The sequence below is a fragment of the Engystomops pustulosus genome, chromosome 2, assembly GCF_040894005.1.
Source record: "Engystomops pustulosus chromosome 2, aEngPut4.maternal, whole genome shotgun sequence".
NCBI lineage: Eukaryota > Metazoa > Chordata > Amphibia > Anura > Leptodactylidae > Engystomops > Engystomops pustulosus.
The window spans coordinates 138,659,710-138,675,121 of NC_092412.1; the positions used below are offsets into that span (position 1 = coordinate 138,659,710).

Consider the following 15,412-nt stretch of genomic DNA (forward strand, 5'->3'; position numbering starts at 1 on the left):
TCTATGTCACCAGCATTTTCTGCTAAGGGGGGGCACAATTTTAACCCCTTAACGACTTGGCCTTTTTTTAGTTTTTTCACTTCCATTTTTCACACCCCACCTTCAAAAATCTATAACCTTTTTATTTTTCCACATAAAGAGCTCTGTGATGGCTTATTTTCTGCGTAACAAATTGCACTTCGTAGTGACGGTATTTAATATTCCATGGCGCATACTGGGAAGCGGGAAAAAAATTCCAAATGCAGTGAAAATGGTGAAAAAACACATTTGCGACGTTTTCTTGTGGGCTTGGATTTTACAGCTTTCACTGTGTGCCCCAAATGACATGTCTACTTTATTCTTTGGGTTGCTACGATCACAGGGATACCACATTTGTGCAGGTTTTATAATGTTTTCATACATTTAAAAAAATTAAAACCTCCTGTACAAAAAATTATTTTTTGATTTTGCCATCTTCTAGCGCTAATAACTTTTTCATACTTTGGTGTACGGAGCTGTGGGTGGTGTCATTTTTTGCGACTTTTGATGGCGTTTTCATTGCTATTGTTAGGACTGTGCTACCTTTTGATCACTTTTTATAAATTTTTTTATATTTTCCAAAATGGCAAAAAAATGTCATTTTTGACTTTGGACGCTATTTTCCGTTACGGGGTTAAACGCAGTGAAAAACAGTTATTATATTTTGATAGATCGGACATTTTCGGACGCGGTGATACCTAATGTGTTTATGATTTTTACTGTTTATTAATATTAATATCAGTTCTAGGGAAAGATCCGCGCCAGCATTGCCGGCAGCGATCGCGGTGTTACCGATCGCGGGTGTTACCGGTAAGCCTTTGCTGCAATATGCAGCAAAGACTTACCGGCTATGGAGAGGGCTCGGCCCGCGAGCCCTCTCCATGCACCGGGACCCAGCGCGCGCCGTACTCAGGGCCGGATTAAGGTTGGTGGGGGCCCCTGGGCGCAAAGTCTGGTGGAGGCCCCCATTGAGTGTAGCGTGCATACACGTCCTCCTGCTCACTTTCCACTATCCCAGCTGTAACACAGCTACATACAGCCGCCTCATCCCCAGTAAAACAGCTACATACAGCCGCCTCATCCCCAGTAACACAGCTACATACAGCCGCCTCATCCCCAGTAACACAGCTACATACAGCCGCCTCACCCCCAGTAACACAGCTACACACAGCCGCCTCTCCCCCAGTAACACAGCTACATACAGCCGCCTCGCCCCCAGTAACACAGCTACATACAGCCGCCTCGCCCCCAGTAACACAGCTACATACAGCCGCCTCGCCCCCAGTAACACATCTTTATATCTACCTTCACCCCTACCAGATATGCAGTCCCATGTAACATACACCTCAGCCCGCACAGCCACACACACACATTCACTGTATAGAGCATATACATACATACCATATACACAGCATATACAAAAACACACATCATATATATACATATATTTTAAGGTGTATATGCTGATATAAATTTATGAGTGTATAAATACAGTATATGCATCTATGCATATATCCACAGCATATACATATATACACAGTAGATTCATATATACACATATACACAGCATATACATATATACACAACAGATGCATATATACACATTTATACACAGCATATACACGGTAGATGCATATATACACATTTATACACAGTATATACATATTTAGGGCTCATTTACACGGCCGTCTGGGGGGACGTACATACGGGCGCGGACCGGACTGTTGCCTGTAAGAGCGCGGGGGGGGGGGGCCCGCACTGTTGCTTGTACGGGAGCGGGGGGGAGGGGGTTCGCATGTTTGGCGGGGGAGGAGGGGGCGGGGGAGGGGGGGGCGGGGGGTTACCGTGTTCGGGTGGGTGGAGTGGCTGAGGGTGGGTGATTTTTCGGGCGGGGGGCGGCGGGAGTTGCGTATTCGGCCGGGGGAGGGGAGCGGTGTTCTTCATCCAGGTGCTTTTTCCGGCGGGGGGGAGTTGCGGAGGGCGGGGGTGGCGCGAGTACTAGCGGGGCTGCTTGGATGGCCATGCGTGTGGGCGGGCGTGGAGGCGGTCAACTTTTCCGGGGGGGCGTGTGGCTCAGCCTTGCAGGGGAATAGGCGGAGGGCTGGCGTGGGGCGGTAGGCTTGAATATGCAAGCAGATGGGAGGGTGGGGAGGCTGTGACCTGTGCCGGGGGGCGGAAAGGTGGCACTAGCAGTCTCCTGTGCCGGGGATGCGGCCCGGCTTCAGGGAGATGTCGGCTCAGGAGGGGAGGCGAGGCGCGGCGCAGGGGGTGGCATCTGGTGGGGGCCCCCTGGGGGGGCAATATGGTGGGGGCCCCGGGGCTCGAGCCCCGGGAGCCCCGCCTATAATCCGGCCCTGGCCGTACTAGTACGGCGCGCGTCGGAAAGGGGTTAAATAACAACTACGGTAATTCCTTATTAGCTTATATTTTGAGTACCCATTTGTATATGAATTATGCTTATTCCTGGAATACCCCTTTAACATATACCAAAACATATTCTAACTCTGGGGCCCAAAAATGCTTATGTAACAAATTATATTAAAAAAAAACCTGTACAGTGGATTCCTTTCTAGATGATTTTTATATTGTACAAGGGGAGTGTTGTGAACATTTTTCTAATATACTTTATTAAAGAAAGTTCTCAAATTTAAAGTGCAGCTGCGCCACAAAAGGGTCACTTCTTAAATACCTGTGCAAGCAGTTAACACCTAAAAGAACATACAAAGTCTCTCAGAAAATAGGCACATAGGTAATTCAAGGGGGGAGGGGCAAGAGGCAGAGATCACTGTAGTGTGCAGACAAGAGAAGGTATTAATGAAAAGAATCTGTCCTGTCATAAAATCTACAGTCGAATCCAGGGGCAACCAAAATTGTACCAAACCTGGACTGATAGGTTGGAATAGTGGGGCACAGTTACTGAGGGCTTTGTGCCTATTTTCTGAGAGACTTTGTATGTTCTTTTAGGTGTTAACTGCTTGCACAGGTATTTAAGAAGTGACCCTTTTGTGGCGCAGCTGCACTAGCCACCATGCGACACAAATTAGGGGGTGTTCCGCCGCTCAATAGGACCGTGCGCCAGATTTAACATGCAAAGTCTGTCATATGCCCCATGTTAAAGGTGCACCAAAAAAAGTTGGTGAGCTCTGTCAGGCCAGTGCAGGGAAGCGACAGAATCTGCCCCCAGCATTATACACAAACAGAGCACTTTTAGTGTAGTTTCCCACATTACTAGTCAATGTGCCCCTGTATCTGTGAAATGATGTATTTTTGTTTATAATAGTGAATTAGAAAATGTGTTATTTTGTTATCCTGAGTATATTTAAGAATCTTGTCTTCATTGGAATACCCTTTTAAAGCTTAACTAAAATTATAGTGATTTTACCGAATTATTACATGAATATTACAGAATGATGCCTACTTTGTGCTGCCCGTCCTTTTCTTTCCGAAGTTATGGCATTTTCTGTTCTGAAAATGTTTCACAAAAATCTTTCTCACCAGAGGTGAAGTGGGCGGAGACTAATATCTGTTCTGGATCATTAGGCACTGCTCACTAAAAACAGCCGGCTCTTCTGCCTCTTGAATGGCTCCACATTAAATATATAATAGGGAGCCGCAGGCTGGTCAGTCACCCCCACATCACACCACTTTTAACCCGATTTAATCGGGTAAAAGGGGGCGTGACGAGATTTTTAGGGGCGGGGTTTAAGTGAGCCATCGGCTCACTGACAGGAGTCAGCTCAGGCGGTTTACAAACAAGAGCTGGCTCTTTGTGCCATCACTACTACGGACTTCAGGGCTTATCAGCACAGGCAGAGGAAGCAGCTATTGCAGCTCTGAGGTAATCTAAGGGATATGGCAAAGATCCAGATAACTGCTGGCAGTGTTTTTTTACATACCAAAAGCTATTGATTTGTGAAAAAAAAAACCCTTTACATTTACCCTTTAAAGGGGACCTTTCACCACATTGCACATGTGTAGATTAGCACACCATCCTTCAGCGGCTGTTACACAGATTCAGGGGCCCTTTGAATTTTCTCTCTAGTTCCCGCAGTTGCGGAGTTATAATTCCCAGTTTCTGACCATTGCAATCTATGTTTGGTCAGAGCGGAGGAGCTGGGGGCGTGTATTATGCTAATCTTCTCTCAGACTGTCCAGTCAGTGGCAGAGAAGCTGATAGGAACAGTAGTGAGCTGTGATTTTTTTTTTTCGGACACCGTTCACCTTCTTCTTCATGGTGCATGTAAGTGAATTGTCTTGTGACACAATTTGAAAGTCAATCCCACGCTCAGTCCGAGTCAGTCGGATCGTCCAACGGCACGCCCCCGATTTCGGCTGCATAAAAGCCAGCGCAGCTGTGCCACAATTCGATCGCTTGCAACACAATCCCAGCGCAAATCCCTGTTAAATAACCTGTTTCCCCTAAAATAAGACATCCCCTTAGTACAATTTTGTTCAGGCTTAGAAATATAAGACCTCCCCTGAAAATAAGACCTAGCGGCAGCCATTGCAGCACCTCCCCCCACGCCATACATTGGTATTAGTAAATCTTTTAGATGCTGCAGAAGGTTGTGACATGGAGAAGAATTCATGGAAGTAAATCACTGACTAATGCTCTGCAAATGTGATACCAGCAGCTACCAGGATAAGAAGGGTCATCTATGGAAAGTGCTTTTACTAAACATGAGAGATTGGTTTCCAATGATTTTAAAAGAAATGGAGTCACAAGAAATACAGTTTGGAGAGTTTTAAGGATGTTAGAGAAGGTGATTTTTTTGTTCAATGATAAATGTAAATTGTTCATGGAAAAATAAGACATCCCCTGAAAATAAGACCTAGTGTCTCTTTAGGAGCAAAAAGTTAATATAAGACAATGTCTTATTTTCGGAGAAACAGGGTATATGTCAAAGCTGCGCAAATCCAGAAAACCGTCGGAAAGTCAGACGAAAGCACGTGTTCGTACCCTTAGTAAATAAGCCCCATTGTGTTCTCATTGCATGTACATTTTGTTTACATCAAAAAACCAGTTGTGAAACCAAATGCAATTTTATATGAAAAAATAGACAAAGATAAGTGGAAGGAAAAAATTGAATACTTGATATTGGTCTAGGACTGGTGGCTCTCCATTGCCTCATATACACGCGTCAGAGAATAGTGTCCAATAATATAGCCCTTAGACGAGGTATTTTCTTCTTTAAACAAATGTTACTTTTACTTCAACATTATTGAATATACATTATTTACAATTCAGTTGCAATAATATTCTTAGTTTTATGCAGAAGTGTAAAAATGGTTTGTGCGATGTTGTATCAAAGGGTGTCAATATTAAACATGTTTCTTCTTCGCATATACAGCGTAGTTAAATATCGTGCTGACTTTAGACCTCGGACAGAGACTCATACTCACGAGACCGCTGTAGACAAAAATATGGGCCATCTTGCCGTGGATCGTCGCTCCCCGTGACGTAATCGGGGAGCAGCTATCCATCGCCATGACAGCCTCGGGTCCTCCCTGTCTCGTTTTATCCCATTCATTACAATGAATCGTAATCGTACAATTACGAAATCGTACTGACCCAAAGAATAAAGTAGACATATAATTTGTGGCGCACAGTAAAAGCTGTAAAATCCAAGCCCACAAGAAAACGGCGCAAGTGAGTATTTTCCCCATTGGAATTTTTTTCCCGCTTCCCAGTACATGGAATAGAATATTATTATACCATCACTATGAAGTGCAATTTGTTACACAGAAAATAAGCCGTCACAGAGCTCTTTATGTGGAAAAATAAAAAAGTTATAGATTTTTGAAGGTGGCGACTGAAAAATGGAAGTGAAAAAACTAAAAAGGGCTGCGGCGTTAAGGGGTTTAGGAAATCTACCATGAAAAATCAAGCATGATAAATCAGGGACACTTAGTTATAGATCAAGGTACTGTGATTGTGGTAATCGTCTTATATTTGTTATACATGGCCTCCTTTCTTCTGAAGGGCTACCCTAGCCATTCTGTGATCTGGCTTTAAGGGCTGTTACACAGGTCAGCCTACCCCTGCTCCCTCAGCACTGAGATTACAGCAGGAAGTGCTCACTGCACAAGTGCTGAGGAAACATTAGGGTGACAGTGTAACAGCCCATAGAGCCAGATCACAGAGGGGCTAGGGTAGCCCTTCTCGCTCATTAGAATAATTTTAAAGTTTATTTTGGAAGTAAGGAGACCATGGATAACAAATAAAAAAGATTACCACAATCACAATGCCTGGATCTTTAAGTAAGTGTAAGTTTATCAGGATGGATTTTGATTTTAAACACTGAAGTCAATTGTAGTACTTGCTCTTTACCACTAGCGGTCGTAGATGAACTAAAAAAAAGTAAATGTACCTTACATTACATGGTTGTACACAAACATTAATAAATCATTCACTTTAACCCCTTAAGGACGCAGCTATTTTGTAGCTTAAAGTGTAACCGTAATTCTGAACAAAAAAAACTAAAATACACAATTCTGCTCCAGGTGTCCCTGGGAATCATTCCTCAAAATATTTTGCCTCTTGGTCCTCATTTAGTATCTTTTTTGGCCCATGGCAACCAGGGTTTCCAGCTCTCAAAAAAACTACAATCGGCAAGATGGAGGCGGAACCTGCCTCCTGTCGCCTCTTCAGAAGCACAGGCTGCTGACCAAAGACTCCAGAGCTATATATCTATCTAATATCTATCTATATCCTATCTAATATCTATCTAGCTATCTGTACATATAAGAAAGCGGGCAGCACTCCTTGAAAAAGGCTTTTTTTCTGTATATCTATCTATCAATCATCTATCTATCTGTCTATGTAACACTCCAACACAGCACATGAGGACACAGCACATGAGGGATTATGTGTACGGAAAGCTGAGGAGAGAGAAGATGAAGGTGCTTGGTTATTACATTAGTGATGGCTTCTCCCTGCACATGAGTGCTGCAGCACTGAGCCATGAGGTGACAGCTGTGAGGGGGCGTGCCTCCTGTTCCGTAGTCTTCTTAATGAAGACGGAATGTCCATAGTAACAGACATCTGAGCAGTCACTGCCGTCTAGGGGAAGTCTGCAGAATACAAGAGGAAGGATTTGGGTAACTAATCCAATTGCAAAAGGGCTTAAAATTACCAGCCCTACAACATATCAAAAGTTTTTTGAAATGACAGGTACACTTTAAGGCTCAGCCCGTTTTTGTTTTTTTTTTGGATTCTGACATGCGTCGCTCTATGTGGTTATAACTTTTGAACACTATTACTTATCAAAGAGATTCTGAGCACGGCATTTAACGTGTTAAGCACCCATGATCGGAGCCCACTTTGATCGCAGGTGATACACTGGGGTGCTGGCTATATGTTACAGCCGGCACCCCGTGTTTCCCGATGCCGGTTCGGCTTAGATCTTGAGCGTCAAGAGGTTATATCTCTCATTTATAAACCTATATACACACTTTTATACAATTACAAAAATTTATATACTCGTATACACATTGGGGCATATTTACTAAGGGCTTTATGCATTGCACTTTTGCCGGACAGTGCATGTTATTAAATACCTGTGCAAGCAGTTTTTGCCTAGAAGAAGTGTCTACGCTATTGTGTTGCATGCGACCCTTTTGTGGTGCAGCTGCGTTACCCTCCATGCAACACAAATTAGGGGGCCGTCCCATTGGTTGGTCCGACTGATTTAGACAGAGCGCTGTATTTAACTTGCAAATTTTGTTGCACACCGTATGTTAAAGATTTCTGCTGCACGATCTTAATGAATAGCCGACCGCAGCATTATAGATGGAAAGAGCACTTTTAGTGCAGTTTCCGACTTTCTAATTTAATGTGCCCCATATAGTACTGCACTCACTTTTATTTACTCATATATACATGTATATACTGATGCGCACACATTTCTGTACATGCAGTGGTGGCCAAAAGTATTGGCACGCCTACAATTCTGTCAGGTAATACTCTGTTTTTTCCAAAAAATGATTGCAATCAGAAACTCTTTGCTATTATTATCTTCATTTAATTCGTTTTCAATGGAAAACCACAAAAAGAATTGTCAAAAAGCCAAATTGGATATAATTCCACACCAAACATAAAAAAGTTCTAACTTTAACACCCATGGTTGATCCAGGTCCCAGTGGGTGATGATTATCTTCACCTGGTGCACAGGAAAAGCCTGAGACTGCTACGGGCTGCTGCAGCGACTTTACATGGCGAGAAGATCCGGCATTCATGATTTAGGTGAAGAAATCCTTTTCTTTATTTGTTATAATCCGACGTAGCAATCACAAATACAGATACATCGTAATGATAGCGATGTAATGATAATGATACCTTTTCAGCATATAGCCATATAGTCATGATCTAAAATGGTGTGAACAAACCAAGTTTAAAAAGACCTCCTAACGTAGACATCGATTTACTTACCTGGTCCATTCACGATCCAGCGGCGCGTTCTCTGCGCTGGATTCGGGTCCGGCCGGGATTTATTAAGGCTGCGCTGAAGTTCCCTGGAACGCACTGGAATACACCAAGCCGGGCTGAGTGAAGGTAAGTGCAATTTTTGCGACGTTTTTTTTTTTTAAATGCGGCGGTTTTTCTGAATCCGTCGTGTTTTCGTTCGGCCACGCCCACCGATTTCCGTTGCGTGCATGCCGGTGCCGATGCGCCACAATCCGATCGCATGCGCCAAAATCCCGGGGAAATCGGCGCAAATCGGAAATATTCGGGTAACATGTTGGGAAAACGCGAATCGGGCCCTTAGTAAATGACCCCCATCATGTCCGGTGGGAGGAGAAAAAGGTGCAAACACAGAACACACTGTTCATGCAAATACAAACATTTGTACTATTGGCACTAGACATATGCAAGTAATGCTCAAAGACATACTAAAACTGATACCTGCGTGTGGAGGATAAACCAAACCAATATGATACAGTATGTTATTTTCCTAGAAGTACGGTGACTCCTCTGCACGCAGCATACTTTCTAGAGGTACGGTGATTTTTCTACATGTCTGGTAAACACATTCATGAAGGTTGCAAAATAGTTACCAAATAATTATTATCAGTGTATTGAAGAAGTGGTAAAGCCCCTCCAGGCATATCTCCACAGTGGCTGAAAACATTGTAGACGTTTAGATTTACACAATTGATTTGGTGCATTATTGTGTAAATCTAAACGTCTACAATGTTTTCATATTGTATATACATTCATGCAGTACAAACTCACCATTTACAGGCATACTGTGTGTACATATGTACAATATATACAGCATATACACACATATACATACACACCATATACACTTGTACAGCTTATCCATAACCAAACATACAGCATATACATATAAATATACACACGTATGAAGCAGATACTTGCAGTTTTATGATCGTACAGGCGAGTTGGTCAGCGGGTGGTCAGCTTGTCGGCTGGAGGACTGGTGTGTGTGACAACTTGCTGGTGGCTATGCCAGCAGGAAGCCATCGGTGGGTGGCTCTTCTGGTGTGTGGGAAGCAGCTGTGCGAAGCAGGTGGCCGTGCCAGCATGTGGGTGTCTCTGCGAGCTGGTGTCTGTGCAGGCAAATGGGCAGCTATGTCATTGGGCAGCTGTGTGAATGGCCCCCAGACAAGGCAGGCCCAGTCAGCTCAAGCTCTTCTGTCAGCAGGGAGGGCCCCTCTGCAACTTCAGCCCCGTTGCAACCGCTACTGCTTCTATGGTTGTTGTTATGACCCTGCTCCAAACTGTAAATTTAAAACTATGGACACCTTTGAGAATACATTTAATGAAATGCATCCGTTTAGGTTAACAATATATTAGTAACAGTTTTTTAGAATAAATTTCATGTAAATTACATAGTAAACAGTGCACTATGGAGCACTCAGCGCTCAAGAAGACTTCTGATGATCATTTTAATTTTCAGGCAGATAATAATTTATTTGGAGTCACGCACTGGGGTGCAGGAAGAGTCTCTGAGGCTAAAGTCTGTGGACTCCCTGGACCACAACGGGGGATAACAATGCTAGCCACAACCCGGGAGCGGAGTCTAAGTGGACTCCTGGTCTTCGCCAGAGCCCGCAGCAAAGCAGGATGGTCTTGCTGCGTTGAGGAGCCGCCAGATTGCTCCACGGGTGCGACTAGGCCCGCGGTGGCAGCTAAGGCAGGACCACGGGAAGGCAGGACCACGGGAAGGCAGGACCACGGGAAGGCAGGACCACGGGAAGGCAGGACCTCGGAAGGACGGCTGGCAGGACCTTAGGAAGACCGCCATGGGAAGACGGGAATGCCACGGGAACACCACGGGAAGACAGGAACGCCACAGGAACACGGAGGCGTCTGGAAACGCTCAGGAAACTCGGAGGCATCTGGATACGCTCAAGAATCACGGAGGCTTTCTCTTCAGCAGAATGACCTGAAGATCCGGCAGGGGATTCTGGGAGTCGCCAGGCTATATAGCAGAGCCGGGATGCCAGCACCAATAAGGAGGATGCTGGCCCTTTAAATTCCTGGAGAGTCAGTGGCCTAGTCCACAAGCAGGAGCCCGGAGAGGTAAGCTGCGGGGGCACCAGTGACGAAGGACCGGGCCGGGGCTGCGTCACAGGGGGGGAACACGGGTGCACCCGTGACATTTGGCAACTCGTTTGAGCTCAGAAAATGAGCCTTCGTCAGGCATAAACAAATATAAAACCAAGCATTCTTAGAAAGCATTTGGCGTGCATTCATCGGATAATAAATAAAACAGGAATAGGGTTCAGAGTGACATCATCATTTAAGCACAAAGGGATAATACAAGAACTAACATTTATTAGACTATGATAGTAATTACGGCAAAACAGTTACACAAGGAAATACATTTTAAAATTTCATAATAACAGTAATGTAAAATCACAAATAGATTTGAGTTGTTAAGTTTAAAAATCCAATAGGATTCTCTTTTGTTCAGAGTTTTAATTTTATTCTGTTCTGTGGACGGAACCTGTTCTATTGGGGTCACTATTATATTTTTAAATTTACAATCATGTTTTATACATAAATGTCAATTCCATGATTGTTCAGAAGGCAGGAAGGCAAGATACACAGCCACAACACGTGTTCTCTCCTGGGTCATATGAAGAATGACTGTAAAAATATTGAAGCTGCTGAAACCAAATGGTTCAATATATTTTTAATAAAACACTTTTAATGGACTATAGGCACTTTTATATCGACTGTAGACTTTTGTATTTTAGCAAACTTATTATTCTTTTATCTATGACTTTTGCATGTCTCTTCTTTAAAGGATCCAGGATGCCTTCTACTTCCTCAATTCCAACAAAATACCAGACTGTGTATATTGCTGAGTCAGAAAAGAAGGGTTTTAACTCAAGGTCAATGAGATTTTCCTACAGTCTAAATCAGGTAACTTGAAGATGTTATATTTGTAGCATCTTCCACATACACTCACACATCTAAAATACACTCTGACTTTTACCAGTGAACCTAATGTGACCTTAACTTTTGAATGCACATGTCTAACAGTACAATGTTTCATTTCTTTTTGCATAACATTGAACCAATAAAGATCATTTTTAACCTCTTACTTAACAATTTTACCCACGTTTCTTGTCGGTAGGAAGTCTGTGTGTGAACTCATCTTGGAATTCAAGGGGAGGCGCTGGAGGCAGACAGGAGCTCATTGTCTGCCATGCCAGACCCTAGACTTCTGATTTAGGGTAGGATCCTGGGGCAATCAAAATTGTATACACCAGGACTAATAGAGAGAGGTTGGAAAGGCTTTATTTTTGTTAATAACAGTGAATTAGAGAATGTGTTATTTTGTTATACTGAGTATATTTAAGAATACCCCTTACCAACGTGTGACGTATTATTTCGTCACAAGTCGGTTACTGGAGTATGGACAAGTTACACAGGCTGATCCCTCAACATGTAAGCTGGGTTTTTGCTGCATATTGCAGCGAACACCAACTGGTAACACCCATGATCAGCTTTGATCATCACTCCTCTGAGGTAGAAGAACCAAACTGAAGAGACGAAGGGTCCTGGCACTCACGAATAGGAATAGAGGATGGCCAGTTGGAAACACATTTTTCTCTATTTAATGATATAAAACACGGTGCATACACAAAGCACAAACTAGGCCAGCATAAACAGCATAAACTAGGCCAGATTTTCCATTCAGCAGTTGACAATTTGATAAATCTGACACTGTTTAAGACCGTCTTAAGTCTGTCTAGTCTAGTGTCTGTCCAGTCTTGCTTTTAGATACTATAAATAAATCTTTGGGGTCACTTAGAAATTTCCTTATTCTTTAAAAAAAAGCACATTTTCTTTCAATGAAACCAACATTAAATTAATTATAAATACACTCTATACATTGTTAATGTGGTAAATGACTATTCTAGCTGCAAATGTCTGTTTTTTTTATGTAATATCTACATATGTATATGTATATAGGCCCATTTCCAACAACCACCAGCATGCCAGGGGTAGTGGACCCACTGGACCACCGCAGACAATGATGTAAACCGACAATTGGGACCGGAAACTAAGTGGTACCCGGTTTTCACCAGATCCCGCCGCAAAGTGGGTTGGACTTGCTGTGGGGTGGTACCACCAGGTTTTTCCACAGGTGCGACTTTGTCCGTGGTGGAAGCAAAGGCGAGGTACACAGACGTTAAGCAGGATCACAGTTGGGGACCGGGCATAGCAATAGGTAAAGGCAGGAAGCAGAGGAGCATAGTCAAGAATGGAACCGGGGTCACAACGGAAAATCACAAAAACAGGACTGGGCATGAGACAAAGCTTTCTCTAAGACACAAGGCACAAGGCACGAACATCCAGCAGGATGTACAGGGAGAGACAGGTTTATATAGAATTCTGGGAAATGGCCAGCGTCAATTAACGATGCACTGGCCCTTTAAATCTTCTGAAGCCCACACCAGCGAACAGGGAAGGGCATGGGTGGGCCCCTGACCTGAGATATGGATCGAGGAAGCGCCAGTGACACAGTCCAGTGGTACATTGTTTTTGCTAACTGTGTAAGAAGGCTTATGGATGTTTAGAAAACCGTTGTAACCTTGTTCAAGTATGCTAGCGTAGCTGCAAACAGTTTGGCTGTTTAGAGAAGCTATAAAACTTACCTTCCTTTGAGCTAGTTGAGAGTCTGGGGCATCACATTTTTTAGTTCTCAATGACCAGAACTTATGTGAATCTGAACAGTCTATTTTTGTTCTTAGAAATAAAGGCCATTCCATGCGAAAAATTGTCAAGAAATTGAAGATTTCCTACAACTGTGTGTACTACTTCTTTCAGAGGAGAGCATAAACAGGCTCTAACCAGAGTAGAAAGAGAAGACGGAGGCCCCCACTGCACAGCTAAGCAACAAGACAAGTACATTAGAGTCTCTAGTTTAAGAAACTGACGCTTCACAGGTCCGTAAATGGCAGCTTTATTAAATAGTACCTGCCAAACACTAGTGTCAATCTTAACAGTGAAGAGGTGACTCCAGTATGCTGCCCTTCAGGGCAGAGTAGCAAAGAAAAAGCCATATCTGAGACTGGCTAATAAAAGGAAAATATTAATATGGGCAAAATAACACAGACATTGGACAGAGGAAGTTTAGAAAAAAGTGTTATGGACAGACAAATCTAAGTTTGAGGTGTTTGGATCACAAAGAAAAACATTTGTGAAAATATGCTAGAAGATGTCTGACGCCATTTGTCATGGTGAAGGTAATGTGATGATGTGGGGTTGCTTTAATGCTGGTAAAGTGAGAGATGTGTTCAAGATCAAATGGATTTTGAATAAGGAAGGCTATTAGTCCATTTTGCAACCCCATGCCATACCATGTGGACAATGCTCGATTGGAGCCAAATTCATCCTACAACTGGACAATGACCCCAAAACACACCTCCAAAATATGCATGAACTATTAAGGGAAGAAGCAGGAAACTGGTATTCTATCCTTAATGGAGTGGCCAGCACAGTCACCAGATCTCAACCCCACCCCAATGAGCTGTTGTGGGAGTAGCATGATACGCAAAAAGTGCCTATTAAAGGGGTTTTTCCATGAACAAAAGTTAGGCCCTATTCACGGGATAGAGACCAACTTGTTGATCAGTGAGGGTGCCTCTCTGTGATGAGACCCCCACAGATCACGAAAATTAGGGGTCCGATGGGGTCCCACGGTCCCACCTACATAAGATGAACATGCTTGTAATCTCACAAGCACACCAACTGTAAAATACTGTAGAGATAAAGAGGAAGGGACGCCCAAGGCGCCAATGGTTTAATATAGTTAAAAATGTATATATAGGGGGGCGTGGCCGGCAGCGCATGGAGTAGCACGCACATTGCAGAGCTCCATGCATCCAGACCCAAAAGCGGCTAATATCGGCTTCTCACCAGGCTATAAACCGACCCAGCGCATACCCTGCAACAAGCTGACATACCGGCCTCATGGGGAGAGCGAAGAAAAATTAACGGAGTTCTTCACCACGCGGGCAACAGCAGCGGAACCCCATCTAAGAATCTCCGCAGCCTCCTCTCCACATTCATCAGCGGGACTCCCGCAGGCAGCACAGGTACCGGCACTGCTTCATTCTCTCCTCACATCGGAGGCATTAGAGGCCCCGGATCATTAGAGGCATATCAAACGGCAGCCCCGCAGGTACACACACAGCAGCACATGGCTGCACCTTTAACTCCCACAGGGAGACCATTATCAGAAGACTTACTGAAAACATTACTAGGAGATTTGCGATCATCTCTTCAAAATGATATAAAGTCTGCATTAGCGGTTTTTCAAAAAGAATGTGAAGAGTTGGGGGAGCGTACAGCTCATGTGGAAACTAAGATGGCGGAGTTTACCTTTGCTCATAACGAGCTAGTTGATGCAAATAATGCACTGGAAGATGAGGTGAGAGACTTACGTTTAAAACTAGCTGACATGGAGGATCGCTCCAGAAGGAATAATGTGAGGTTCAGGGGTATACCTGAAACAGTTAAACCAGAAATGCTGGAAGAGTTTCTAACAGATTTTTTTGTAGCACTGATACCGGATACGCCGCAAAGTGAATAGACTGCCAAAGGCGAAATCATTGCCGGCTTCAGTCCCAAGGGACGTGATCGCCAGATTACATTTCTTTCACTTTAAAGAAAAATTAATGAGAAAAGTCAGAAGCCCGGAAGAGCTACCAGAATGTTTTAAAGGAATCACCCTTTTCGCGGATTTATCTGCTGTTACCCTGGCAAGACGAAGGGAGTTCCAAGAAGCGGCAAAAGTTTTACGCACAAATAATATCCCATACAAGTGGGGGTTCCCTGTAAAAATTATAGTGCGCAAAGAAGACCGGAATATAGTAGTTACAACTCCAGCAAAGCTAAGACAAC

General features: G+C 43.7%; 1 protein-coding gene across 5 annotated transcripts in view; it reads left to right on the forward strand.

Moving 5' to 3' along the window:
- Positions 1 to 15,412, forward strand: part of STPG1 (sperm tail PG-rich repeat containing 1) — a 102,018-nt gene that overhangs the window by 3,397 nt on the left and 83,209 nt on the right. For 3 of the 5 annotated variants that reach the window (XR_011853218.1, XM_072136684.1, XM_072136687.1), the window contains exon 2: positions 11,299 to 11,419. Coding sequence is in view for 4 of the 5 variants with exons in the window: in XM_072136684.1 (XP_071992785.1) it covers positions 11,309 to 11,419 (111 nt within the window). In the remaining variant the exon portion in view is untranslated. The remainder of the gene's footprint in view (positions 1 to 11,298; positions 11,420 to 15,412) is intronic. The other 2 variants (XM_072136686.1, XM_072136685.1) reach the window with 1 other exon arrangement.